Source organism: Falco peregrinus, chromosome 2, assembly GCF_023634155.1.
Source record: "Falco peregrinus isolate bFalPer1 chromosome 2, bFalPer1.pri, whole genome shotgun sequence".
NCBI lineage: Eukaryota > Metazoa > Chordata > Aves > Falconiformes > Falconidae > Falco > Falco peregrinus.
This window is the reverse complement of record NC_073722.1, coordinates 4251939-4278302: the sequence shown is the minus strand read 5'-3', so window position 1 is coordinate 4278302 and position 26364 is coordinate 4251939. Positions and strand designations below refer to the sequence as shown.

General features: G+C 38.8%; 1 protein-coding gene across 2 annotated transcripts in view; it reads right to left on the bottom strand.

The window, feature by feature from the left end:
* Positions 1 to 6196: 6196 nt before the first annotated feature.
* Positions 6197 to 26364, bottom strand: part of TRAPPC11 (trafficking protein particle complex subunit 11) — a 29274-nt gene continuing 9106 nt past the window's right edge. The window contains exons 6-29 of one of the 2 annotated variants that reach the window (XM_055795126.1): positions 26175 to 26248; positions 25848 to 25944; positions 24872 to 25005; positions 24376 to 24523; positions 23434 to 23527; positions 22045 to 22124; positions 21868 to 21946; positions 21715 to 21769; positions 20099 to 20244; positions 18970 to 19031; positions 18736 to 18868; positions 17988 to 18118; positions 17331 to 17486; positions 16607 to 16794; positions 15785 to 15933; positions 14171 to 14292; positions 13401 to 13520; positions 12989 to 13054; positions 12731 to 12887; positions 11014 to 11122; positions 10163 to 10254; positions 9159 to 9292; positions 8612 to 8779; positions 6197 to 7165 (exon numbers count right to left, since the gene is read on the bottom strand). In XM_055795126.1, the coding sequence (XP_055651101.1) occupies positions 7121 to 7165; positions 8612 to 8779; positions 9159 to 9292; positions 10163 to 10254; positions 11014 to 11122; positions 12731 to 12887; positions 12989 to 13054; positions 13401 to 13520; positions 14171 to 14292; positions 15785 to 15933; positions 16607 to 16794; positions 17331 to 17486; positions 17988 to 18118; positions 18736 to 18868; positions 18970 to 19031; positions 20099 to 20244; positions 21715 to 21769; positions 21868 to 21946; positions 22045 to 22124; positions 23434 to 23527; positions 24376 to 24523; positions 24872 to 25005; positions 25848 to 25944; positions 26175 to 26248 (2739 nt within the window). In that variant the 3' untranslated portion in view covers positions 6197 to 7120. Of the gene's footprint in view, positions 7166 to 8611; positions 8780 to 9158; positions 9293 to 10162; positions 10255 to 11013; positions 11123 to 12730; positions 12888 to 12988; positions 13055 to 13400; positions 13521 to 14170; positions 14293 to 15784; positions 15934 to 16606; positions 16795 to 17330; positions 17487 to 17987; positions 18119 to 18735; positions 18869 to 18969; positions 19032 to 20098; positions 20245 to 21714; positions 21770 to 21867; positions 21947 to 22044; positions 22125 to 23433; positions 23528 to 24375; positions 24524 to 24871; positions 25006 to 25847; positions 25945 to 26174; positions 26249 to 26364 lie in introns of those variants that run through there. The other variant, XM_055795127.1, reaches the window with a different exon arrangement.

The following is a 26364-nucleotide window of genomic DNA, read 5'->3' as shown; positions in this document are numbered from 1 at the left end:
GTACAGGTCCTTTCCAGTCACTACGGCAACATCAGGTTGCTCCTGCAAAGAGCACGGCCTCCCATGGACATGTAACTGACCTAGGAAAGAGAAAAACATTTCAGTTAAAATTACCTCGGGTACTCGGTAGTACCTGGCCGAGGGGGATAAGAGCATTCCTCTCTCACTACCTAAAAACTCCTTCAACCGGATTCATTAATCATTCTTATCAGCATCCCCTTCGTTCCTGGGCTAGAAGCATATTTGACCTAAAAACTTCTCAAGTCCAAATGCACCGTGTGGAGCGCTGAGTATCTTCAAGGTCATAAATCAACACAGGCAACTGCTGTGTTACCTACACAAAAGTCCTCAGTGGAGGAGCAGCGACCCTGAGAGAGAGAGACTTCATGAACAGATAACATTTGTCTGACCGCTCTGCAACCTCCTAGCCAAGTAAAGGTCTTATGAACAGGTTATTTTGTAGCAGACAGAATAAAATTAGTGTTTTCCTTGTTATAAAAAGACCGGTAGTTGAAAACTGGATTCAAATATTTTTATTTTGCTTTTTAGCTTCCCAGCGTTGGCCCACAGAAAAAAAAAAAAACCATACGGAAAACCAAAGAGTAAGCATTCTAACCTTTTTCAAGTGCATTTCTAATTTCCTTCCCTCTGTGATCACGACACATTTTTTCATATTTATTACAGCTGTTTGCTTTGTCACTTGTGGACTATCTGGAGAGAGATCAGCCCTTACAGCTCCTTACAGAGAATCTGTTACTGAGCACGTATGCCTGAGTACCAAACTTCCAGGAGATGTTAAGATGGGATTCCCTGACATCAACAACAAAATAAAGGATCTGTGTGTGTATATATCTATATACACGTGTACATACATGCTTATGCCACTCATAGCTGGTGACTCTGGGAAGGGTGGGGTACTGGCTGCATGGTTTTGCTCACTTTTTAGGGCTGGAGCAGGCACTTTGAACACCCCCAGCTGAGCAACCCCTACTACTGCTCTCAAAAACAGATGGCACAAAGATTTCTAGGATGGCACCACGTAATCAAACAGTGGGAAAAAAAAAATATCAGTCTAAGTTCATCCCATGCTGCAAGCTAATGGAATATCTTCTGCGCGGGACGGTGAACTGAAATACAAGGGGGTTACCTGCATTTGGGTGTTGATTGCTGTTATACTCAAATTTATTTATTTCACTGGCATACATAGGTGTGTGTACATATGCATGTATGTATATATAAAAGCTACATAATGAGAACCATCTGAATTCAATATATTACACTTGATTACTTCTTAAAATTGTATGGGATGAGAACTATCTGAATTCAATATATTACACATGATTACTTCTTAAAATAGTTTGGGAAATGAATTTAAATACTGGTTGAATTTCTTAAAAAAGAAATTCAAGTATGGAAAACAAAATATTTTTAAAAGTTCAAGCTTTTCCTTTAATAAGTTTAAAATATTCAAAACCCCCACGGTAATTGCCAAAGAGTGCAGGTAAGACAGAAAAGCTAAACATTTGCATGCAAAATGCTTTACAAGGAGAAAGTATGTGCATGCTTTAAAGTAGAAATAGTGTTGGAGGATGAACAATTAAACTTTCAGAAAGAATTACTGAAATCTCAGCCTGAAGGTCAGCTTGGAATGTTCCAATGGAATCAGATACTTTTTAGCAACTCCTAAATGCAAGCAAAAAAAATGCCAGCTACGTGTTTTCATTTACTTTCCAGGGAGAAATCTTTGACTCCCAGATCTCCCTATCCCACTGACAAGTTCAGACTATGGTAACTAGCACGCATAGTTAACATAGTTTTACATTAATACAACACATCCTCTGAGCATGGCTATACAAACTTGATTGCCTTTGCCCAATATCATGTTCCCCAGCAAATTATCTAGAGATCTGGCAAGGAAATTCAACGTAATTTTCTTGAAAAAACTAAACCAAAATATTTACATTCTGTTCAAGTGAGGGAATTTATACTGTATTGAATAAATCTTTGGGGTGTTTTAAAACTCTATTCAAATACATAAATGCTGGGGTTTAGTTACCCAGCACTTACCATCTCTTTGGAAGTAAGATGACAACACTGAGAAATTCAGAGTTTTCCTTTCCTAAAATATGATTCATTTCCATTAGCATTTGTAACTTGCTCCTTTCGCATCTCCCCCAGAATTAAAACTGTTTTTGTAAATGCTCGCAAAGACAAACAAGATTAATCAAGCTGATTCTTTTTCACTTCGCTTATCATGCCCAAATCTAACGAATGCAACACCCTGCAACGTGAAACAGTCTTGCATTTTTGTTAAGTTTCACTGGCAATGAGACAAGGCAAGGAATGCGAAGCCTTCTGTGGTAAAAGCCGAGGAAGGCTGGTTACTTCTAACCCGAGGGACTTTAAGATATATGACCAAATACACGTACACCAAGGTGGGAGGCTTTCCAAGCTCTGGATGGCATCCCTGGGGGTGTGAAAGAAGAGGTGGCTCAGAAACCGGATAAAAAAGGAGCAGAGCTCTTTTAGAGAAGTCGTTTAGAAGAGTCAGAGTTGCTTTCTCCCAGCAGGACTTGGAAACGGGGGAGAACGAGCGAGCAGCCATCTTCAACATGCCCAGGTGAGCTGGCACATGAGTACCACCCCGTGAGGAAGCCACGGTTGATCGGTAGGTAACCATCCTTCCTCCTATCAGCTGCTGTCCCTACGCCTAGTCATGCTACAAGGGGCCAGGGGACGTCGAGTGGTTTCCACCAGTTGCTGTGGAGTAAACACAGACAAGTCTCAGAGCTGCGTTACGACTGGCAACTTCTCCGAGTCCTGCACCCTGCCCAGGTACGCCCAAGTGGGGCAATACCAAACAGCATTCCCTCCTTGCCCAGAGCCTGGGGGAGCTCTCTCAGAGCAGGCTTATTATCACAGAAACCCACCGGCAGAGTCTCACAGCACGTCCCAATTCAACCTGCTGTAGAAACAAAGCGACGGTTTTCCCAGGAGTGCTTTGCCCTGAACAAGCAGAAAGCTAAGGCATGGCCGGCATCCGAGGTGCAAAGGACATTTCAGCCAGAGTTCTGGGGTCCAGGGAAGGTAGCAGACCAGTTAGGTCCCTGACTGATTACAAAAATCAGAGTTTATTCCAAAGGAAACTTGCAGAACTCTTTTCAGAAAAAAACAAACCAAAACCACCAACCCTATCAGAAAATACAATATAACGTAAGAGAAATCAAACAGAAAGTCACAGTGACTTCTAGAAGCAAGTACCTGTCTGCAGAGGCAAGCGAGCAGGCAGGGAAGCGCACGGGCTGGGTTTGAAGTGAACCTTCGAGCGATCTCCTGGAGAAGCAGGGACCTCGCTCCTGCTGAGCCCCCTCCGCCAGGGCAGCCAGTCACCCTCTGCACGGGTGGCGTCTTTGCCAGCAGAGAGAGATCGCCAATATCTGAGCAGCGAAGCAGAACAGCTGGGATAAGTTCTGACCAGTTTGCATCTCTCGGGACCAGTCTGTGTAGCGTCTGCAGTCACCTCTGTGTGTTTTGCAGAGCACACAGCGGCGTAGCCCAGCATACGAGTCCTTAGACTTTGCCGGATTAAACAGGGCCCAGGTGGCACTTAACGCTTCCACTAGGCTTGTTCTTCCCTTGTTAAAGAAATTATATCAATAAATCTAGGGTTTACTTTAGCAGAAACCTCAAAGCAATTAACTGGTTTTCCCCTTACCTAGCTTTATCAGAGTATAGTACCCAGAACCATCCTCACAGACAGCTCTAAAGAGCCAATTCTCTAAATTTATTTCACACATCATATAAACTTATTTTCTGAACCTTCTTTAAGTGCAACGGCTAATTGGAATCTGTTTTTAATTTTTATTGACTACATTGTTTTATTTATCTGGGGTTTATTGCCTGCACAACTCGCTTTCAGCAGCACTTGACAGCTATTCAAATGACAACCACGTTCCTGGTGAGGCAAGAAGCCTTACAGTCGTCAACCGTTCTGCAACCCAGCGCGGTGGGGCAATGGGACAGACCTGCTAGGCTCCAGAAGCTGCCTCAGGACCCCAGTGAGCAAACAGCAGTCAGGGCGCACCCGACACCCTGAGAGCCAGAAGGTGTAGAGCAATCTGCACCGTCTTCCCGAATCTGGGAAGCTGAACACACCGGCGTGAGTCCTGCACGGGTCTCCATCCTCCACTTCAGTTAACCCGCCAAAACGCCTAGTCCTTGGGAGAGAGCAGAGATGACTGCTCTTAGCCCTACCAGCCTCTGCTCAAAAGCAGCCCTGGAGGAGGACTGGCCAGGCAGGCTGGGGTAAGATACTTTTACTGTCGCTCTCCTTTAGCTTAACAACTTCTTTATTAAAAAAAAAAAAAAAAAAAAAAGCCACAAAGCAGGAGCAGCTCATTGTTTCTCAGAAAAGGAAGCAGCAGAGTAGGTTTACGGAATGAGGTGTTTTTGAGAGGGTTTTTTTTTTTTTTTTCTCCTTCTTCCAGCTCTGCACACAGCAACCTCAAACCTGAAAGAGTCGTAGTAGAAGTATCCTCAGAAGCAGACTTCCAGTCTCCCAAGTGAAGGCAAGAGAAAGCATGAAGAGGAACACCTTGTTTATTAGGATACGCAAAAAGGAAGCTGGTAGAACCTCCAGAACCCCTGTGTAAATCAACAGTCCAATAAGACATCATGCTAAATTTCTCATAAATTTTTAGTGTTAAAATCTTTAAATTCTTCACATTTCCCGAGCTTCTAAGAACTAGAGTTCAGTGGTCAGAAGCAATGAAGGAGGGATGGAGCGCCTTCCTTTGCTCCAGACTTCACCATAGGCCAGGAGATTGGAGGTGATGGGACATGTTTTTCTCCTCTTCATGCACTCAGTAGTGTAAAAGGGGAGGAAACAATCTTCCTAGGGCTAAGGCTCCAGCTCAGCAGCAGTCTGGACATGTTGATCTCTGAGTTTTTTTTTCCCTGAAAGCTATTTTTAAGCTAGCCTAAAAGTAGCTTCTCTTTTCTTTGATGCTTAATTAGTTCCAATTAAAATAGACTACAATTTAAGTAGTGTATGTTGAAGTTTGAATGGTGCTCATCAAAATACAGTAAACTATAAAAAATCTGCACTTAACACTGAAATATACATGCCCTTTTTATCTCCTCAAGACTTCCAAAAGGATTTGGGTTATGAATCACAAACATTCCGCTCAGCATCAGAGTCTCATGAGTCAGGAAGATAGTCATCATTAATCACTCCTCAAGTATTTTTAACGAGGTGGCTCCTGCTTGCTGCATGTTTTCATTCACATCAGCCATTTACATAGCAAAAGAGGTGTGCCTAGTGCTCGACAGACAACAAGGACAAAAGCCTTGGCTTTGTAGTGCTTACAGCTACAGTAAGATCACACAAAACAAGAAAAGATTCTCTTTGCAAATTAAAAAGTATACATTACAACTATGGCAAAGTATCAAGTAATTTTTCTCCACGGTGGGAGAAGCTTGTGTTTGTTTTTATACAGTTCCTACTTTTACTACTCACCATTTAAAGTAGAAAGCTACTTACATTACACACTTAGACTTTAATGTCATTGTCAGCATGAACAGATTTTATGCCATCCCCTTTCTCAAAAGGGATGCAAATCACCGTTCCATTGTTAGACTGTTTTGGGGGCAGGGCAAAGAAGGCACCCCAGTTCTCACCGAACACTTAACACCACTTGCATCAACATGCCTTTTAAGAAGCAGTAGCAGAGATGCCAGAGTTGCTGTAATCTCAGTGGCTACTTAAAAAAAAAAATACACCTGGAAATGAAATACATTTTCCACTCTTAAAGAAAAGATGATACCTATTCCATAACTGCCACTCAGTTCATCCTATTTAAGCAAAGAATAAGGAATGTTTCATTTATTCTTCCCAGCATGGTTTGTCAGTCATCTTTTCCTCCTCCTCTATACACTGAAAAACACTCAGAATACAACTACATCTGCTCTCCATGTGCGTATATGCTCATGCATATTTTTTCAGGACTGCCAATTAGCCTACAGTCGTTTCACTGGCAAGGAATGTTTTACATGCTTCTCTAACACGTTTTTCCAAGTATTACAGCTGTTATTTTGGACTTCAGCACCCCAAACGAATATATCAGCCCACAAAACAGACCAGAGTTATAAAACAACAGCTGTGAAAACAATGCAATTAAGGACACAGTTTCAGGAGTACTCTGTCACAAGCTGTTTATTAGAACTTGACTTTGACAATAAATAAGGTATTTTCCAAGCAATCAAAATGTAATTATTTAGAAAATTATACTGAAGTTTTCACAATGGTTTTTTTTTTAATATATATATACACGATTTACTGTATTTTAAACACCAGTTCATCCAGAGCTGTACAACAGTAGGATGTCTGTTTTTTAAATTCACATAGCAGGAGACTACCAAGACATCTCTTTCATCTGGAAGCTGTGTGTGTAAAAATAATCCAACACCGTATCAGCTTCAGGTTGGATACTCCAACTGTTATGAATTAATCTCTCTGTTCATTAGACTAGCTGCTGAATTCAAATTTGGATATATGGCTTACCCAGGAGAAAGAGTGCTTTTTAGATTTATGGTTTTAAGGAACCAGTAAGCTGTGCAACTCCAACAGTACAACGTAACCTTTTGCAGCTTACTGTGCTACTGCACACCCTGTTCTGCCCTCAACACAAGTGGCACAGGAGAAACTTCTGTAAAGGATGATCATTTTCAATGTTATAAATCTCTAATAGTAAAGAGAAACTTTGCACTTCAACTTACTGCTACTTATGAAAACATTTTTTTCAGTTTCGGTCAAATGAATTAGCATTTCTTCACTTAAATACTCAATGCATTTAATATGCCTTAATACTTTCAAGAGTTTGACATTCAAAGTTAACTTTGAAAGAATGTTCCTGTTACATAAAGCACTGAGTTTTCCCCATATGTTTATTCCTTAAAGTCAGTCTATGAAAGACTGGGTTTTTTTTAAACATTATTTCTGCTAAGAGTTGCAATTTAAAAATGAAATTTAATTCTTATAGTTTCAAAGCCATGTTTCCAAAGTGAGCTTTACATATTCTGTGCAACATCCCATTTCAGTGCAGAGGTACAGGTCTCAAAGTTACGCAGCTGCAATCGAGTTATCATCTGCTCGACGACCCTGAGGCTTTAAGAAAACAGAGACAGAGAATTAAAAGCAAAAGCACAAAAAACCTGCCACAGACCCAGGAAAGACTAAGGCCATTACGAAGCTCATCCTGCAGTAGGTGACGTTGATCAATGCAGCTCTAGTACCCAAGCGCAGCATTAAGCCCACCCTCAACTCCTAACGGCTTCCAACAGCAGCACGGAGAACATCCAGCTGAAATTTCAGTTTGGCCCAGTGAGTACTTGGCAGAAGCCTCAGCTCCTGAGCTGCCCCGTTAAATGTCACCTCCAGACACAGGTGGACAGCTTAGCACAAGGCCTGGCTGAGCGGAGTTCCAAGTATCACTGCAGTATAAAAAGCTGATCATTATCAATGCGTAAATAAGCAGTGGGACTGACAGTTTCTTGGAGGAATTTTAAGTAGAATCACCAGAGATGGGAGAGAGCAACGAAGCAGTTTTAAAGAAGAAAGGGCATCCTTAGAATAAGTTTTTTTTGAAGCGCTGACAGCTCCAAAAGCAGAAGGCAAGGCATTCTGAAGCCTGAGAGATTCCACAGGAGCATCGAGAACACTGTGCTTTTCAGGAAAAAAGCCTTTTGTATTGACTTTGGAGGACATCCTGACAACCAATCTAGAAGAGCCACTGATTGACAGCACATGCAAAAAGTTAGTTCTGCCTATCTCTTTTGGCTAAAACGTAACTGAAAGAATGCCAGGCCTGTTTCCTGGAAACAGGATTACAGATGTCTGAACAAGTCCACCTCAGGTCATATAAACAAACTCTTCAGGCTCCTTGATCGCTAAGAGTCTGACTAACGAGCGAATACAAGATTCTGGAGACAGGAGCAGTGGAATGAGAAAGCATTGTTTTAGGCAACTGGATTTAAATGGTTCTTAAGAAGTCAAGAGAAGCCTGTGATCCATTTTTCATGACATGATCGAATTGTCTTCAGAGTCATACCACTTAAGAAAAAAAAAAATAACCTAGACTGAGTGATTCACTGAGAGGATGTGTTTTTAGAAGTTATTTAAAGAGGCGTGGGATGCTACAGTGTTTCTGAACCCAGTCATATGGACTGCTCAAACACTTCCCCCCCCCCCCCCCGAGTGCTACAAATTATGGTATTGAAGTATTTCATTATGTTTAGCTCACTCCATTGTACTCAAAATGGAGACAACTTTAATTTTAGAGTAAGGCACAGAACAGGAGACAGGATAAGCCCGTTCAGCTAGTTTATTTAATTGCAACCAAATACCTGTTGCACTAACAGATTTCCTAAGGATTTTAGTTGACGACACCAACGCACAACCCAAGACTTTTCAAAGCAAATAACTGTTCCAAGCCAGCCATTTTAGCCCGCTTAGAAACACTCAGCTTTGAGCAGAGCTAGGGTGGTAGCCCCCAAAAACCGAGCAGCCCCACAGGAAGCCTTTGTAGACACAAGGCACTTTTCACAGTCTTACCTTTACGAAAATGTGCGTTGGTATGAATCGTCTGAGCAACTGATTAGTGAAGTTTGGGAATCGCAGCAAGTTGACGTGAAGAGATGGTAACTGCTGGTATCCAGCCATCAGAGGATAGAAGTTATATAACATTTCCTGCTGTGTGCCAGGAAGGATTCTTAATCGGATCTTAAAAAAAGAGAAGACCACAAACATAGATAAGTTCTGTGACCAAAAGTAGTCCTCTGTTTATTTCTATTTATATACTATTTACTTTCTGGAGTTGGAAAGAGGGTAACTATTTGCCTATTCCAGTTAAACTGTCACTTCTACGCTGGAACACCATGCTACCCATAAGCAACACGGCAAATGGCTCCTGGTCAGGCTTCCACTTAGCCCTTCTTTCAATGCAGGCTGTATCCACGTGTTCCTCCAGACAGAGCTGACCATAATTTAAACATCTAAACCCCAATGAGTTTGTCCTCTCTCCACATCGGTGTAAGTCTAATCAACATATCCTTCGCTACCAGATAAGCCCACAGGATCAGTAGAGGTGACAACATTGTACCTGTTTGAGGCCAGAGAACATGAAGGCATCACTGGGTTCCACTGACACCTCCACATCCTGGACTAAGTTGGTCTTATTTTGCAGGTGATATCTGACAGGCAGAGACTCTCGGACTCGACCAAACGATGGCAGATCTTTGGAAAGAAAGAAAGTAATCTCAAATACAAAATACATTTTAAAGTTCCATACATAAAAAATACCTGCAAAGAGCAGTGAAAAGTTTGAAGAAAAAAAAAATATACAAGGCATCTAAAGCATTTCTGACAAGAATTTTCAGAAAAAGATTAAAGAACAGAACACAACTTCACTACAACGTTTCAATAATGCATCTTGAGCATCTAGTTACAAAACCTCCAACTGCCAACACTGTCCAGGAATGCTAACTAGGAAGTCACTTTGGTGCTGCCTGATATTTGCAGCTTACCAAAACCTTATCAGATACTGTCAGGAAGGTCCTTCAAAATAATTTAAGAAAGGATGGTGGAAGAACCTCAGTACAAATGAAACCGTCCTGAGGAAAGCATAGGAATTCTGTGTGTTTGGTGAGCATTCTGGTTCTGCTCTTGGGCAGGTGAAGTGCTAGAAGAGAAACAGTTCACCTGCCTGCAAGCTGCTCCAACCTTTCAGGCTTACTTTCCTGGGATGCAGCCAGGGTGTGGGTGGATGGAGTAATTCTTGCCTTAGATCTCTAGAGAAACCTACCGGGAAGGCATCATCAACTCTGGCATCTGTGCTGTCACGCAACACAGGTCAATCCATTGACAGCTTTTAAGAACATACTTGTGTAACCACCTTCCAGCTCCTCCCTTAAATTGAAGGGGGGGGAAAAGAGGGGCAAGGCTTGAGGCAGTCTAAGCAACGATACAGTTTCTTTCACTAGCTCCATAACATCCAGCAACAGTTTTCTGTCTTCTGCTACCATAAATGCAAGCTCTAGGCACTGTGAAACTTTGGCAGTCCTAACAATTCCAACTGGGATGTGTATGGTGCCAAACTAATATTACCTGCATTAACATGGAGGGGAATGCTCTCTACAATCACATGTGGTAGAGTGATGACTGTACTAACGACAGGTACACTTTCCACAGGTGAACTTCTGCAGGAAAAATGTCAAACACAGACCGCATCGGAAGTTACACAAGATAAAGTATCAAGTACGTACACCAAAAGAACATCACTTACATTTGACTAAACTAAAATTACAGTAATTTCAGTGGTGGAAAGAAAAAGCCCAGATACTGATATTTGATTGTTTGCAGTGAGTAAAAGAAGTGCCACAGCATGGAGAGAAGACAAAGAAGCAAGTAAGGAAACTAAACAGCTCTAAAAATTAATAAAAGCAAACTAAGAAGATGGATAAACCTCAAAATTTGTCTTTGAAAAAACTGAGTGACACCATAAACCCACAATCTAGGGTGGGAAAACAGTTTTCCCATTTAAAAACTGTGTTTCTACTGCTGCAAAGCTATTCTTCTGACTTGGCTTCTCAAGGGCACTATTTCATAGGAGAAAACAGGGAGCAGAAGGGGACAAAGCAGCTTTGTAATTGACCTAATACCTTACCAAAAAAGCAAGCTTTGTGGAATGTCAAAACCATAACCACATAGCATTTATCTCAAGTGAAATACATGTTTAATCAAGTCTAATAAGCTAAACAGTAATTAGTAAGGTCCAAAGTCTAGATAACGCTTGCTACAGGAAGATCTAAAATCAAAAAAAAAAAAAAAAAGAAAAAACCCAATGACCACTAACACCCAAAACAATAACCGTCCCAAATAAAGCCAAACAAGTCACTGGGATCCCTAAAAACTAACCAACTTATTTCCTCTCCCCATCCAGGCCAAAAGATACTCACCTCTTCCAAGAAATGATATAACATCCAGTTGCCACTCCACTAGCATTAGTAACTGGAGGACATCGAAGGCAAAAGCACTCACTGGCACTCTCACCTGTCTGTAAAACAACTATCAGCAAGATTTTGTTTAAAAATCAAAGCATAATCATTACTGCAGAAGCCACCAAATCTAAAAATCCAATGACACAAACAAGTATACAGCCAGAAAGGTCTTTGAAGTGCTTTGCAAAGCATACCTATGTAATACATGCATTCAATAAAGATTGTGAAGTATCCCAGTACACGAAAAGGTGATGTATACAAATGTGAGTTTACTTTCTGAACAGCACTATGCAGTCTTTCATACACACACAAAACAAGTCATTGCAAATGTAGAGTTTGTGCACACACACACAAAAGCAAAAATAATGCCAATTCAAATTCTGTACTTCTCCCACAGCAAATTTCAAGACATCAGCATAAGACCTCTCTCATTTCAAAATGAAAACAAACATGGACATTTCTCCTCTCCCATCCAAACAAGAGAGAGGAAACAAGAAGAATCTACTAGCTTTGAGTTTTCACTCTTTTTGATTTTTTCTTTCTCTCTCTCCACTTGAATGAACTAAAGAAAAAAGTACCTTTTCACTTGGAGTGATTAAAAAAAAAAGTACTAAGATAATAGATGTTCCGGTCATTCAAAATTAGTCATTAATATTTAGGTCTTACAAGTGAAAAAAAATAAATCGTCAACAAAAAAGTGGACAGCTGAATAGCTGGTATCTGAAGGGGTTCAAACCTCCTGGCAGTTTGCTCTTCAGAAGCATCAACCAGAAGCCATGAAGCACAAGGTGCCAGAGCTGAAGATGAAACACCATAGTTTGAAGACTAAAGGACCTGGGAAAATTACTTTTTGCCAGGTAATCCTTGAATCTACGGAGGAAGTAGAGTCTTGCAAGTCCTTGATTACACTGGCAGACAGCTGCTCCACGATCAGGCAGCCACCCAGACTGCTGCATTGTATTCCAAGTTTTGACAGAATACACACATTTTCACATCTCTGACTCAGCAAATGCAAAGACAACATTTTGCTGTAAGATTTTGGATCAGCTCTACTGCTAAGTACGCCATTTATTTGACTTTAAAGTTAACATGCTGCACTCTTCAAAATTGAGACCTGCAGGATTTTTAAATTTTATTTAACATTTAAGTAACAAGTTAAACTGTTAGGATTAAATATATATATATATATATATATGTTCAGTTCTAACTGTTCTTTATAGCCCAACCTGCTTAGCTTCGCATTTTTCAATTTCACAACTACAATCACATACATGGAACACTTCAGCCTTTGGATGCTGCCTGTATCAGGTGGTAAAGTGTTTGCATTCCAGAAAGTAAATGCACCTCAAACACTGGAAATATTGAGTATGTTTTCACATGGATATCTAAGAAGTTGCATATCAGAAGTACTTTCAGGTGCTTTCCCTTAAGCCTGTTACATTTAAAATTTTGGTTACCATCCATCATTCAAGTCTATTTACTTGATCTAGTGAAGTAGAACTACTTTTTTGAAGCATACTGATAGTTGTTTGCCAGAACACAACTTACATTATTAACCAGCTTTCTTCCATTTAGAGTTTGATAAGCAAATGCTGTTTAAAATGTCCCCATTTCTTTCTCCCAACTCATGCAAACAGCATCCTCCTTATAGAGAGGATAAGCTAAGAAAACTTACCATTCTCCACGTAAGATTCCAGTTGATCTACTGGGGTCATGGAAGCTGACAGCTGTAACTGGCTGGTTACAATAGTGAGAGGCCAAGGAGAGGCACTCAGGATGTCAGTCATCAGTAAAAATGGTAAATCTGCAAATACTCTGTCCAAGTGCTCCAACTGTCAAGAGAGACACAAGCTCTGGCTATTTTAACTAAACAGGGTGCGACTACCGAAAGTGGCGTGACTCCCAAGATATCAGCAACTTTTCAAACACATACCTTCGTGGAGACAAATTTGACAGCAACGTCAAAAGGAAATACTGTTTCTATGGTTACAGTTTCATCCTGTATAGATAACAAAAAGGGTGGGAAGAAGAGGGAGGAAAAAAGTTATATTCAGTTTCAGACCTGGCTATTGTTGTCAAAGGTTACTAACGTAAAGTTATTTTTAATCTTTATTTTAACTAATTCCTCCTCAGGGCAGAATGTATCTTTAAGATATTTAACGAAACACTTATTCTGATTATTCTTATGAAAGTGCTCACCCTAAACTGGTCTACCATACAGCTAATTTAGCATTTTTTTCTGTCTACTAGAAAGGCTTCTAAGAGCCTTGGAAAGACAGCCTTTAGATTGAGAATATTTCTTGTATTTCATTATCTCCAGCAACTAGTACATCTTTACATCCTACCCGGTGGCACTTGCAGATGATTTCTTTCCCCTCAACGACAGTGTTGACTAAGTAAGAAACGTAAACCAGAAACATTCTTGCACCAACTGTTCCACAACGAATGTATATTGGTTTTTCCAGCTGCAAAATAAAGGAGACAATATGAGCCAAACGATACCTAAATTATATTAACTGGGCCTAGAGCTGTCCAAAACTTGTTAAATATCTTACTTGGTCCAAGAGGGCAATAGCAGAATGGATATTACTTTGACCATAAAGAATCTCCTACAATGCGTGATCTTAGTAATTTAGTGAATTACTTTAATCAGAGTAGCACAGCTCCAGTTGCTTCACTACTGATGCTTGTCTGTTACTTAAGGGTACAGGAAAAGAATCATTACTGTGTAATATACCCAACTTCTAATTTACTAGTCACAATTCCAGTTTGGTGCAACATCTGCATATTTGATCCTCTACCATGCCGAATCGCACTTGCTGACTATTATTATCTCCTGTCCGTTAGGCAGTGCATTTAAACTGCTGAGATTAGCCTCCTTATTTTATTTCTTATCTCCCAGCTGTTATCAGTCCCAGAACGTACCTTACTCCCAAATTTAGTCCAAAAGGGGATCTAGCTAAAGAAACTTTAAGTAAACAATAGGTAAAGTATGCCATAAGCATTTCATTTACCAGTTCAGATATTTGAAAGTAAACATAGGTCCTTCTAAGAGTTTATTAGTTGATCCCCATTTTCTTCAGTGTGATATATAAAGAAGGTTTTACGCCTTCACCTTTTCCCCTGGTTGCAAGTCTCCTACAGGGATATCGGGAAGCAGTGCAGGAAAGGAGTCATCACATGCATCTGTTCCATGAAGAGTCACTTGAGTTTTCTGAGTCAGGTTGGCATCTTGCCCTAGGATTCAAAATAGGCTTCATATCCAACACAGGTTTACACCACTGCAGCATGAAAGCAGTAACTAAAAATAATAAAATATTCATCTCGAGAAGAAATGCATGACAAACAAACATCGTTCCTTTGGTTGAGGGAATCTTTCAAGAGTACCAAGAGGGTAAATCTGACAACATCTACAGTTTTCTGAATTGGAGAGTTCACATCCCACATGGGTCAGGGTCAAAAGGCCAAAAAATAATCTCAAAAATCCAGATGTTCTCTACCATACACAAAATACAACATGATTATGCGACCTAAGTTTTTCTTGGTACTCCATATGATGTAAAAAGGAAGTTTCACTCTTCTGTTTTCAAGAGCATGACTTAATGATTTTACATCCTTTAAAATTGTTCTGAATCCATGTCAAAGAGATGTGAAAACAAATGTATACATGTTAAATGACACCGTTAAGTCAGAGGTTGACTAGAATAATAGCATTACTGCAACCACGTGGGATCATTTTCAAAGCAAAACAAGGCACATCTTGCCAGAGTTGCAACTGTAAAAAAGTCACCTTCCCTATAAATGAAATGTCAGATTTCAATTGTTCTTTTAATGTAATCAGCAAGCCCACACTGACCTTGTATTACGTGTTAAGAGTCAAGACCAAGTGGAGAAAAAAATAAATGTCAAGACCAACGATTAAACACTGCTTTCGGAGCCAAGCCCAAGCATCCAATTAAGTAAGTTTAAAGAACACTCCACTGACTTTAATGAACCATCCAAATGTACAGGGAATGTGGTTTTATTTCAGAATACACAGCACATATTACATCCTATAAGCTAGTGGCTTAAAAATATTTTTGCCTTTTAGGATAATTGCTACAAAGAGGTGTACCGAGTATGACATTTGGACTTCAAATATTGAAAACTGTCAGCAACAACTACATACAGATAACTAGGACATGTAATATTTGCATTTTTTCTTTTTAATTTGAAGGAATAGCGCTTCAGTTCACCACCAGTCCCCAAATGTCAAGTAGCTTGAAGACCAAACCATGCTGTCCAGGGCAAGGGGAAAAAAAAAAAAAAAATTGTGGCAGAAAAGCCACAGTGGCTATATTTAGAAACCGTTTTATTTAGTACTGTCTTAATGCTTTCATCTCAGCAAGAAAAAGATCCATCTCTTGGGAAAAGAAAAATTTAGTTATGAGCAATTAAATAAAAGATTAAGGAGGAATACAAAAGCTTCCATGTTTTCTTTCAAGCTTGTAAAGACATGTTTTGAAAGTACCCATGTAGACAGCACTGACAAGCAGTGGTTAGGATAACCATAACTGAATTAGTCTGTTAGCTCTTCTTCTGACACTAGTATCTCGCCAGTCCCAACCTTCACTTTGGTTTGAGTCTTAATTACTGCAGGAGACCCTTTTACTCTTATTTCTCTGCATAGCATCAAGAACAAGGAGTCAATTAGAAGACTGCTGGATTAAAAGGAAATAACCCCAAATACCTGGCTTTAGACCCGCTGTAAGCTTAACATCTTTGGCCACTGTCTCCTCATGTGACTGGATTGTCACAATCAAACAATACATTTCATTAGTCAGGGCAGGAGGTTCATGACGGAGCTGAACAGAAATGTTTGGCACTCTAGAAATAATCCTTTAAGAAAAAAAAGGACAAGACTCAGTTATTGTATGTTTCTTAGATAAGAAGTTTTTAAGCCTAGTTTAAAGGAGATTAAAACAGCCTATTGTGTAAGACAGTCCTGACAACCACCGGCCTATTCAACTAGGATATGCAAGACTCCTGAAAAGCAACATGATGGGAAAACATTTTGGAACCCTAGTAACAAACATTAATGGTTCAGATGTTCTGCCAGGAAAAAGTACCCCCAACAGCAACTGGATTTAATTCCCTTGAATACATCTAAATTAGAGCTAGCCTATTTATTAATAATTATTTCCAATAAATTTTCTTAGGGATTCTTTCTTTGTGTGATGGCTTTTGTAAAAGAACAAAACCACCTCCTAGTTTGCACAAAAATCTGGGAAAGTCTGCCTAGCAAGGTTAGGTGAAGGGGAGAACCAAAGCATATTTGATATACTCAGGGATAGAGGCAAGCTTTTCCTGTACTTCTAGCTATCTGGAGCTTCAAAAGTCCTAAAGAATTAAGATAATACCTATCTTATCCCCAGTTAAGCAGTGACATACTAAAAAGCTCATATTAAAGTAGTCCCAACAAATCTGTTGTCTTCTTTTGGGCAGAGTAATCAGGACTTCACAGGAGACTCTCAGTGATACATTATATACTTATTTTCAATTTTTTACTCACATAGTGCTTGCCTGAATAGTCAAACTGTCCCAGTGCACTTCATTATCTGGAAGCTTAGGTCTTCGCCTGAAGGATCGTGCTGCCTGCAATGCTTCTTGAGACGAAGCAGCATCTCCACCTCCCCCACGCCAGTTCAGTACCACACATCGGCCAGATTCGCTTCCCAGGATCAAATCCACAGAGGTGATCTGATAGACACAAATTTAAACATCTACTGATCACTTTGTCTTCAGATCACCTCTGTAAGAATATAGTTTTCCAATACATACAGGCACAATAAAGATGGGTATCACCAAAAAGCTTCTGGCAGCCTTGCAGACCAAAGACACCTCACCACTTCAAGATTCCATTTAACGAAACCGTAGTAGGAAAAGTATCACTCGGGTGTGTGTGGTGTAGGACTTTGTAGTTTCCTACCCTCCCATAGTGCTACACCACCCTTCCCTTCATGCACCTCCCCCCACCAGGCTTCTTTTTAACGTATTGCACATATGAAAAAAAAACAAACAAAAAAACCAATCTTGAATTAATACTTAAGTTTTTGTGATAATTTTTTGTCTTGGCATTGTCAATAAAATTGCACTCATTTTTGGTACTTCATTTCGAGAATTCAAACATTTGGAAATGCAGTGACACTAGTAACTGCTGCCAGATTGGAGGCAGCTTTGTAGTTTTGAGTTCTTTGTAAGCACCAGTAAGAAAGGTGTAAAACAAGTTGACAAACCTCAATCTTCTTTCCTACATCTTCAGTTTTTGCAACGAATTTGAAAGTGAACTTTCTCGTTCTGCCAGGGACTAAGCACATCGTTCCTTGCGATGAGTGTTCTAGAATATCACTTTTTTGATAGGCTTCTTCTACCACACAGTATTGGTTGTAATCCTACAATGGAGGAGCGGGGAAAAAAGCTGGTAAATCCAGACTCAAGACATCTTTAGAGAGTAATGGTAGCACAGCAAATATTAAGGCTCCGTGTTACCAGATTGAACTATATGGATTCTTGCTGCTTTTCACACTGCTGAAGATGACTTAGCAAGTAATTACAATGCAATTCTTTGGTACAAGATACCAATTATATTAATGTAACTTCATGCAAGAACATCAAGAGAAATAAGACATTAAAATGATCTTTCTGAAACTTTACAGACAGCTTAGTAGAATAACGAGGATATAATAGATGAACTGCATTTGGGAGTTTTATCACAGTATCAATACACTTGTCAAAAGGAAAAGATAACGCAAAAAGAAAAAGCACCTTTCCAACTTAAATATCCATACAATCTTGGAAAAGAACTTTTGAATTTTTTTATGTTTAAAAACATTGATATTATTTCATTCTTATGATAAGCTTCTATCACTAGGTCAGAAATAGAACATGGTTACCTGATTATTGAAACTGATGCAGAGCTTCGAAAACCTGATAGGATGAGGACAATCAGCTCTCAAATACACATCAAACTGCACAGGAACATCAACATGAAAACTAGGAGCAAGAAATTTCGCTTTGCATTGCACTGGAAATAAAAAAAGATAAATAAAGAAGTAGGTGTTCAAACACAAACTACAACATTTAGTTCTAGAAGCACACTCTTGAAATAATTGTGTTAAGGATTGTTCTGTGTATACTCTTAAAACTTTACTTTGTAGGTAAGTGGCACAGATTAGGCTACTAACACTGTCACAGAAAGCTGATTTTCAGCACTCTGCCAAAATCTTTGCAGAGGAGAGGAGAAGCAGATGTCCAGCAGGAAAAAAAACAAACAAACAACATCCTGTATGTTTAGACTTCTATAGGTAATGCTCATTCACGTTCCCCTTCTGTGGGAAGTACTACTTCACACACATTCTGCCCTTTTTCCTCAGAATCTGACTTCAAAGCACACCAGAATGACAGAAGTCTTTCAAAAAGCAAGGGATTCTTTAGTAATCCGTTTCAGGGCTAAGAGATCACTGGCTTCTCTCCCGTGATTTCTTATCTTACTGATTTAGATGAAGAACAGAGCGGTGCTGAAACAAGTGTTTCAGTGTTGCTGCCTTTAATACACACTTTATATTTTTTCCTAATGAGTTATTTTCAAGATACACCAGATCATAAATTTTGACATAGTTGTAAAGTTGCTTTCTTACTTACCAAATGGTATAAAATCTTGGACTTCTATTGTAAAAATATTACTGCCTGCCAAGGAAACACGGTCAGCCCACAATTTTTGTGATGCTTTAACAGCAACTGCATCACAATCAGGTTCAGGATCAGGGCTTTCATTCTGCATCCAGACAGAAGATTACAAACAACAATAAAAGAAGGTTACCAAACACTAACACTCTTAAGATTATCTAAAAGGGTAGTAGGAGTTTTGTGACTTACCATTAGAACTTTCATCAGATTTTTTTCTATTTGTGATTTCTGATCTTCTTTAAGAGTAGATGCTAAAAAACAAAGCAAAACCAAAGCAAGTCTCCTTACTTTTTTTTTTTGTTTGTTTCAAAAAACACAGTCTGGGAAAAAAAAATTGTAACATCCGTCTATCAGTAATGAAGGAGTCATTCAGTTTTCAGGACTTCCCCCTTCCTACATGTTTCCTCTTACTTCCACTGGAACCAAGTGAAACATTTACTGGTTAAGCATCTTATAATTTATTGGACAAAACCCCCAAGAGAATACTATCTATACCTTCTTGTTATTTATGTTTAAAAACTGAAGAAACAGTACAAAATCCATAACATGCAAAGAGGCAAGCTCAGATAATATTAGAAACAACAGCTAGAGAAGGTGACAGGAAGAAAAAGGACTAATTAAAATTAGCACTCTTCTCTTGAAGATGAGGAAAGGTAGGTTTGTCTCATTGGCTATTCTTGAATACAAAGCAGAGTACCCTGGCTAGCTAGGGGAAGGTACAAACCCATTTTTAAGACGCCTACCCAACAGTGGTATTAGTTAGCAGTTTAGGGCACAAAAGGACCTTTTCTGCAATGTCAAGTAACAAACATTATACGAAGCAGGGGGCTTGCATTATTACTGTACAGCCACCTTATGTCACATTTCTTCCCTGAAACACACCATGTGCATATTTCATCATCAGATTCCTAGTAAAAAGTTTAAGAGAAGCACATTTGGGATTTTAAAGTCCAGAAAAATTGTGCTAGCTTTGTTACTTATTAGGAAAAGTAGTTTTCACCTTTAGCTATGTTACAGTTCTTCTCCCATCCCAAAGCTCAGGAAGTTTCTGTTACATTATTTGAGCAGCCTCAAGCAAAGCTCTGTGCCTCAGATATCCTGATGCAGTCTGTTTGTATGTAATGAATTTTGCAATAGAAAAGCAAAAAAATTCAGCTTCTACCACACAAGCTAAGGTATTAAGAATCAGCACAGTTATTTTGTAGTCAAATAATTTGAAGTACTAATAAGCACTGTGTCTAACAACAATTTGTCAGGATTCCAAATACATGTACTTTAATATTTCTGTATAGGCTGAGTACGTGTCTTAAAAGAATACCTCTACCAAGTAGTTCTAAAGAGTACGTTATATAATCTTTTAGCTGGGCCATTAAATATGAACATTTGAGAGCTGTCGTCAATATGGAAGTGAGAAGAGTCCACCATCCTTCACTGCGATATTCACACATAACATAATCCAAGAGCCTGCAACACAGTGAAATTGAGAGAAAACCAAGTTGTACACATCAATATTTTTTAGAAGCTTGTATTTATTTGGTATCATTAATACAAAATTAATCTCCACCAATACAAGCGCTAAATTAAAGTCTACTGTTTACATGTGGCAATGATTTATTGAAAATGGCATAAAAATATTGTGAAGAAACCATCTATTCCATTAATTTTCTATTTCAGGCTAGAACAAATTTCACAAGAGAGAACAACAGGAAAACTCACCAGTCTTCACATAAAGAACTAGCAAAACAACAACTGGACAGAAGAGTCTTAATCCCAGCATTGCATTAAAAATATGCTTTACTATTGAGTATGTGGTAAGTTTTAAGAAGCAAACCAAAATCCCACAGCAAAGTCCCCTTCCAATCTGAAGAATTTTAATGTTCCTTAAGCAGAGATGCTTCTTTTCCCTTCTAACCCTCTATCCCCTGCTCCCTTCAAGGGTTTCAAAGACCTGCAAACCACACATGCATCAATCTTTATGAGGCAAAACCACACATCTTGATACTGTTTTAATGCTGAGCAATGTTTGCTATTACTAGCAAAGCAGAGAAGTGATTTTGGTTGGTTTTTTTTTTTTTTTTTTTTTTTAGAAAAACCTCTGTTCAACTGTTGAAGACAAAGAGTTTCTGCATACCTCAGAAAAATCTACCTAAATATAAGAAATGCTTGTACGTACAAGAATTAGGCTCAATATAAACTGATCTGCTTATCATAGTTTATCTTCTCCATGTAGCTTCCAGTCAGCTAGTAACAACAACAAACACATTTCTCCTACCTCAGACATGTTCCCTTTACAACATGTGATCTTTGAAACCTAATTAGTGGAATCAGGAGTGTGGGACTCCTGCGTAACATGACCATGACTCTGTCTCCCCTTAAAAATACATTTAAGAAACTAAGCATAAGACACATCCTTCAGAAAAGGTAGCTGTACCTCAGCACTACACTTTCCTAGCTCTGTAGTCATTAACAGCAGAGAACTACAGCAATAAAAAAATATTCCTTCTGCTAATTTCCTGGTATATAAATAAAAATTGAATTCATCTACATTTCCGTATTTCTTGAGTGTTGCAACTATAAAGTCAGTAATTAGATGTAACTATACTCATTGCAAGTTTCAGAAATCGCTTTTGGGGGGTGTGTGTGTAGCACACGAAGCACACTCAATCAGTGTGCTAGAAGCAAATAATATTTGCCCAATAAGGCAAACTCCCACAGAAGCTTACAGCAGGAAGTTTTTATACTCTTAATAACTGACACATATCTGGTTTGCTTTCTTTAACGTGAGTGGAGTTCATAGACTCCAAAGCCTGTGCTTCGATCAAATCCAGCTACAAGGAGCATCTTAAATGAGCTTCCAACATTATTCCATAGCAATAAGACACAGGGTCTTAGGAAGACTAGGACGTGAAAGAAGCAACCATGGATGGTACTCACTTCAAAGCTTTGGCATAGTCTTTAGCGTAGTAATATTCTTCTCCCATTTGAACCACTGATAAAAATAAAATATAAAGAACAATGTTCCAGATCAATACCAAAATCCTGTGCAAAATCAATTTTTAAAAAAATCGTATGATTATTTATACTCACTTAAATGACTTTTCATTCTTGGACATTTGTATTTCTTGAACTGCGCCACAGCATTACTCAACAAAGTGATTATTAGCTCCTAACAGATAAAACCATTACTGATATAATTATATATGCAAACATTAAGACAATGTCAAACACTAGATTCTTTTGGGTTTTTTTCAGAATAGAACTTACCGAGTGAAGGACATTTTTCTCTTTCAACTGTAGGGATAGAATTCCCATCTTCTCCTTTTCAGGATCAGAAAAATCAAAGCCTGCATAAGACAATGAAAAATCCATGAAATTAGAATTTTGTCCTGACCCAAAGGGAACTATTTACGTGATGAGCTATATGCCATTCACACTCCAATTCAAGCACACTCAAACTCTTCAACATTCTTTTGCCCAAGAGACTGATACATCACTTTAAGAACTCACCCATCCTCCATGTTCTAGAAGAGGAAATCTGAAACAAGTATCTTGCCTTTTGTTTAAAAGACTATCTGAAGCTACCCAAAAGTAGCAAATTACAGTAAGACAACCCCTAGTCTTTAACTGTATCTATTATGTTAAGACAAGTTTGTAGCCCTTTTCCTATCCAATCTCAAGAAAGGATTCAAACTCATTTTTCTAGCAGTAGAGAATGCCAGCATATGAAGAACCGTACAGGGATTTAAAAGACTATAAACTCCTGCGGAAACCAAAAAAAACTGAATACATTAAGATGAAGAGAAACTTTACCTGTTAAACTGCTTAACCTTGACAGTAGAGTCTAGCTAATTTTAAAACATTAATGCTTGAACAGAAGAGGTTAGACTATCTCTACAGTAAATGGAATAGTCTTTTAAAGAGGGCAGTGGTAAAGTGGCAAAGCCCAAAGGATATGCAGAGAATACAAAATAGGAGACCAAGTGGAGAGGGAGAAAGGAAAGTGAAACCACAGTCAACAATGAATGTATCAGAACTGTATGTATCTTCATAGATAGCTCAAAGCTGTACATTCAAAGTCTGAACTTCTGAGAAAGCATCCTCCTTAATATGAAACCCACAAACTCCTTTCTTAGATTAAAATCTAGTCATTGCATCCTCTCAATCCATTTTGAAATCCAAAAAGCTTTTTTTTTTTTCCCCTCCCAGGAAAAATAAGAAGTCATGAATTCCTGTCTACAGCTGACAGGACACAGTATGGATGGCAGGATGAATTTATAACAATTGCATTCAAGGACATCATTACTTTTCCTTCTCTCCCCAGGAGTGCATTTCACTGCAGTCAGGCTTTCCTGCAGCACACTGATGACAGGTAGTTTAGGCAGCAATAGAAACAAATCAGCAGCAGAGCTTCGGTAGGGCTTATGCAACTTTGCTGAATACCTGATCCTGCATAAACCTGCGGTTCCTTTTGCTCTTTGTTATAGAGATCAAACACTTTGCATACCACCAACTAACGAAAGAGAGGGAGGTCCCAGCCCTGCATCTATCTCAGTGGACATTAGCATGTAACCCTTTTTCCACTAAGTCACCTGGCAGAATCAACAGCTAAAGAAATTTGTCCAACCACCACAGATAGAAGACACAGAAACATACTTAATATTCCCTGCCGCCATGGTCTTTGCCCATAGAAATCAAGCACTCCAGTTTGTGTTTCCAGGGGATCCGGACTGGGATATATCACAGAGGACTGTAAATTCAGCAAATATAGACATAAGAAAGGGATTCATGTTTCATTTTAAAGCATTAAAAGTGATTTGATGCTCTAATACCCATGCACATAAAAGACGACATTCACTTTAAAACATATAACTTTGCCAGCCACCTGTACAAAAGCGGTTCTTCAGGAAATCCAAACATTAAAACACTCCTCACTCAGTCTGACATCTTACTGCATTTACCATCATTCACCTCAAATACTGTTAAAGAGTAACTGGGTAATCCTTTTTAAAGCTAGTTCCTAACAAGATAATCACAGAACAACAAATAAATAGCACCAATAAGAACAAAAATGTTTTTAAATAATCAGGACACGTCAGCTGGAGAGTAGCCTCATACAATTAGCATGTAAGTTTAATGGACCACAGAGATCTATTTTCCATGCAACCCCTTCTGCTGGCAAGCATCAAAAACAGCAACCACCAGCCACATTACACACACTAACACTAACGCCTTGTTTCTCTGCTTCCTCTAAGTCACCAGATACGGTGCATGTATTGAAAAATATACTGGAATAACAAAACAGCGAGTTTTCAAGTATCCAGAAACGTAGAAAGCATATAGATATATTTTAAAAATAAGTATTTTAAAAACATGTCAGAATTATTTGTAATAAAGTAAACACCAACATGTTTGTTCTGGACTAACTTTTCCAATACATAATGAATACTTTTAATGTTAGTAGATATCAGAAAAACATATCTCCTTGCCTTGGATTTAATTTATACATTATACAAATTATTCCACTAAGACTTGAAACTAAAACAACTAATTTACTACCTGTTTATTTGCAAAGCATTTTCTCCCTTCCCAACTTACATCATGGTTACAAAGCATACTTGCTAGTTGTTTCCGTTCCTGTGCATAGTAGGCTGCCTGCTGGTAATAGAAACCTGGATTCTGAGTTTGAATTGCTGTCAATCCCAGCTTAATCGCTTCATCAAACAAGTCACCAAAAGCCTGAAACCTATTAAAAAAATTCATAACCAAGGTTATGTACACAACAGCAATTTGAACTGAAAGGGACACAATTACAATTTCTGGTTAGCCTTAAACAGACTAGTCTAAAGTTCTTGTTAGTTTGAATTTTTGCATCTAAGTCCTATGGCTGTATTTTTGTCATCCCCTGCTATTCCCAGAGAAAAGCAGTCAAAAATCAGTGCAAAACAGAACACCATACAGGTGTTATGATCTAGTGTATCTCCTTCTTCGATAAAGAGCTCTGAATCTGTACCTTGCCTAGACAAGTAAAACATTGAACTTCACAAGGTTAATTAAAAACTAAAACCAGAAACATTATTAAACAGAAACATACTGTTTAGACATCCAGGCAGCATGCTCAAAAGCCAGTTCTGCACTTCCTATTTTTTTCTTGCACAAGTCAATATGTTTCCTGAACTGAGCAATTGCATCCAGTGGAGTATTATGCTGAAAGCAGAGGCGACAGATCTAGAAGAAATCAAAATAAGAGGAAAAATAACTGTGTTAGGCTGCCAAGGATTAGCTTTAAAAAAAAAAAAAAAACAAAAAACACCAAACATGCCACTCTGGAAAAAAAAAAAAAACCACAAACGAATTTTACCTATTTCTGAAGAGCTTAAATAGCATAGAAAACAGAGAAGAGATGTAAACCATAATGTGCTATACCTGAAATCATGCAGTCCTCTATTTCATCTAATGTTATTTTTCTTTCCTTTCTCCCCCAAGCCATCAATGGAGAAGTGCGTAACTCACAACCAAATTCAAGACGGAACTGAAGAGCCACTAGGAAGATCATTATCTTCAAAGTCTGCAGTCTACAAGTGGAATTTGATGGAGTCCCACTCCAGAATTGTTGTCAATGGTGGAAGAGTTTTGTTTTACCTAAAAGCCCCCATAATACCACAAAAGTATTGTCTGATTCTTAGAGTTACTTTCTTCCTCCTAACAAGTAGGAACTGAACTATACTGGCTTAAGCTTTGCAAGATGACAGAAATATTCAAGGAACAAGCAACCCTTGTTTCCACTCCCCCTGGACAGCGTGAGAGTTAAAGGAGTCTAGTCTTTCAGATTACTGCATCTCAAATGAACTCCAACCCTTCAAGATACTCCCAAACTTCAGCTAAGGATCTTTCTTTTGTGTGGAATTCAGAAGTCCTTGCAAGTTTGAGTGTAATTGGTATTCCACCAATAGCTGTTTCCAATCCATCTCCTTAAAAGCAACACAAAACGGAACTTTAAAAACTTCACACGTTAGAGATGCATCAACTTTACTAAAAAAAAAAGCAAAGATTAGAAGTACACTTGTTACCTTGTAGTTTATAAATCCTGCCATAGTCTTGATTTCCAGCATGTTTGTTTCATGAGCCCTCAATTCATGGACAAGATTATAGGCAGTTCTGTAATTCCTAAGCAGGAATACTTTAATTACATTTAAATCATACAAGATAATAAAATTGAAGAACAGGATTGCCAACAGCAGAAAACAGCCTTCCAATCAGAGTGTTCTTCCCAGAGAAGAACTCACCCCTTACATACATGTTTAAATACTTTTGCATTCGGGAAAATATTTATTGCAGTCTATGGCTTAGCAATAACTTGGAGTAGAGAGGGTGAGGGAAGATTACATGAATCTTACTTGAGAGCATTCTGCGTATCCTGTTTCAGCTCACTGAAGAATGCTATTTTGAACTGGTGTCTAACAAATAAAAGCTGCAAAACACAACCAGTGTACATCATTCAAACATCTGAACATACCTGTTACCTACAAAGGAGATACAGGTGATAATTTCAGAGACGTACATAATATAGCAGTTGACTTGAAAAAC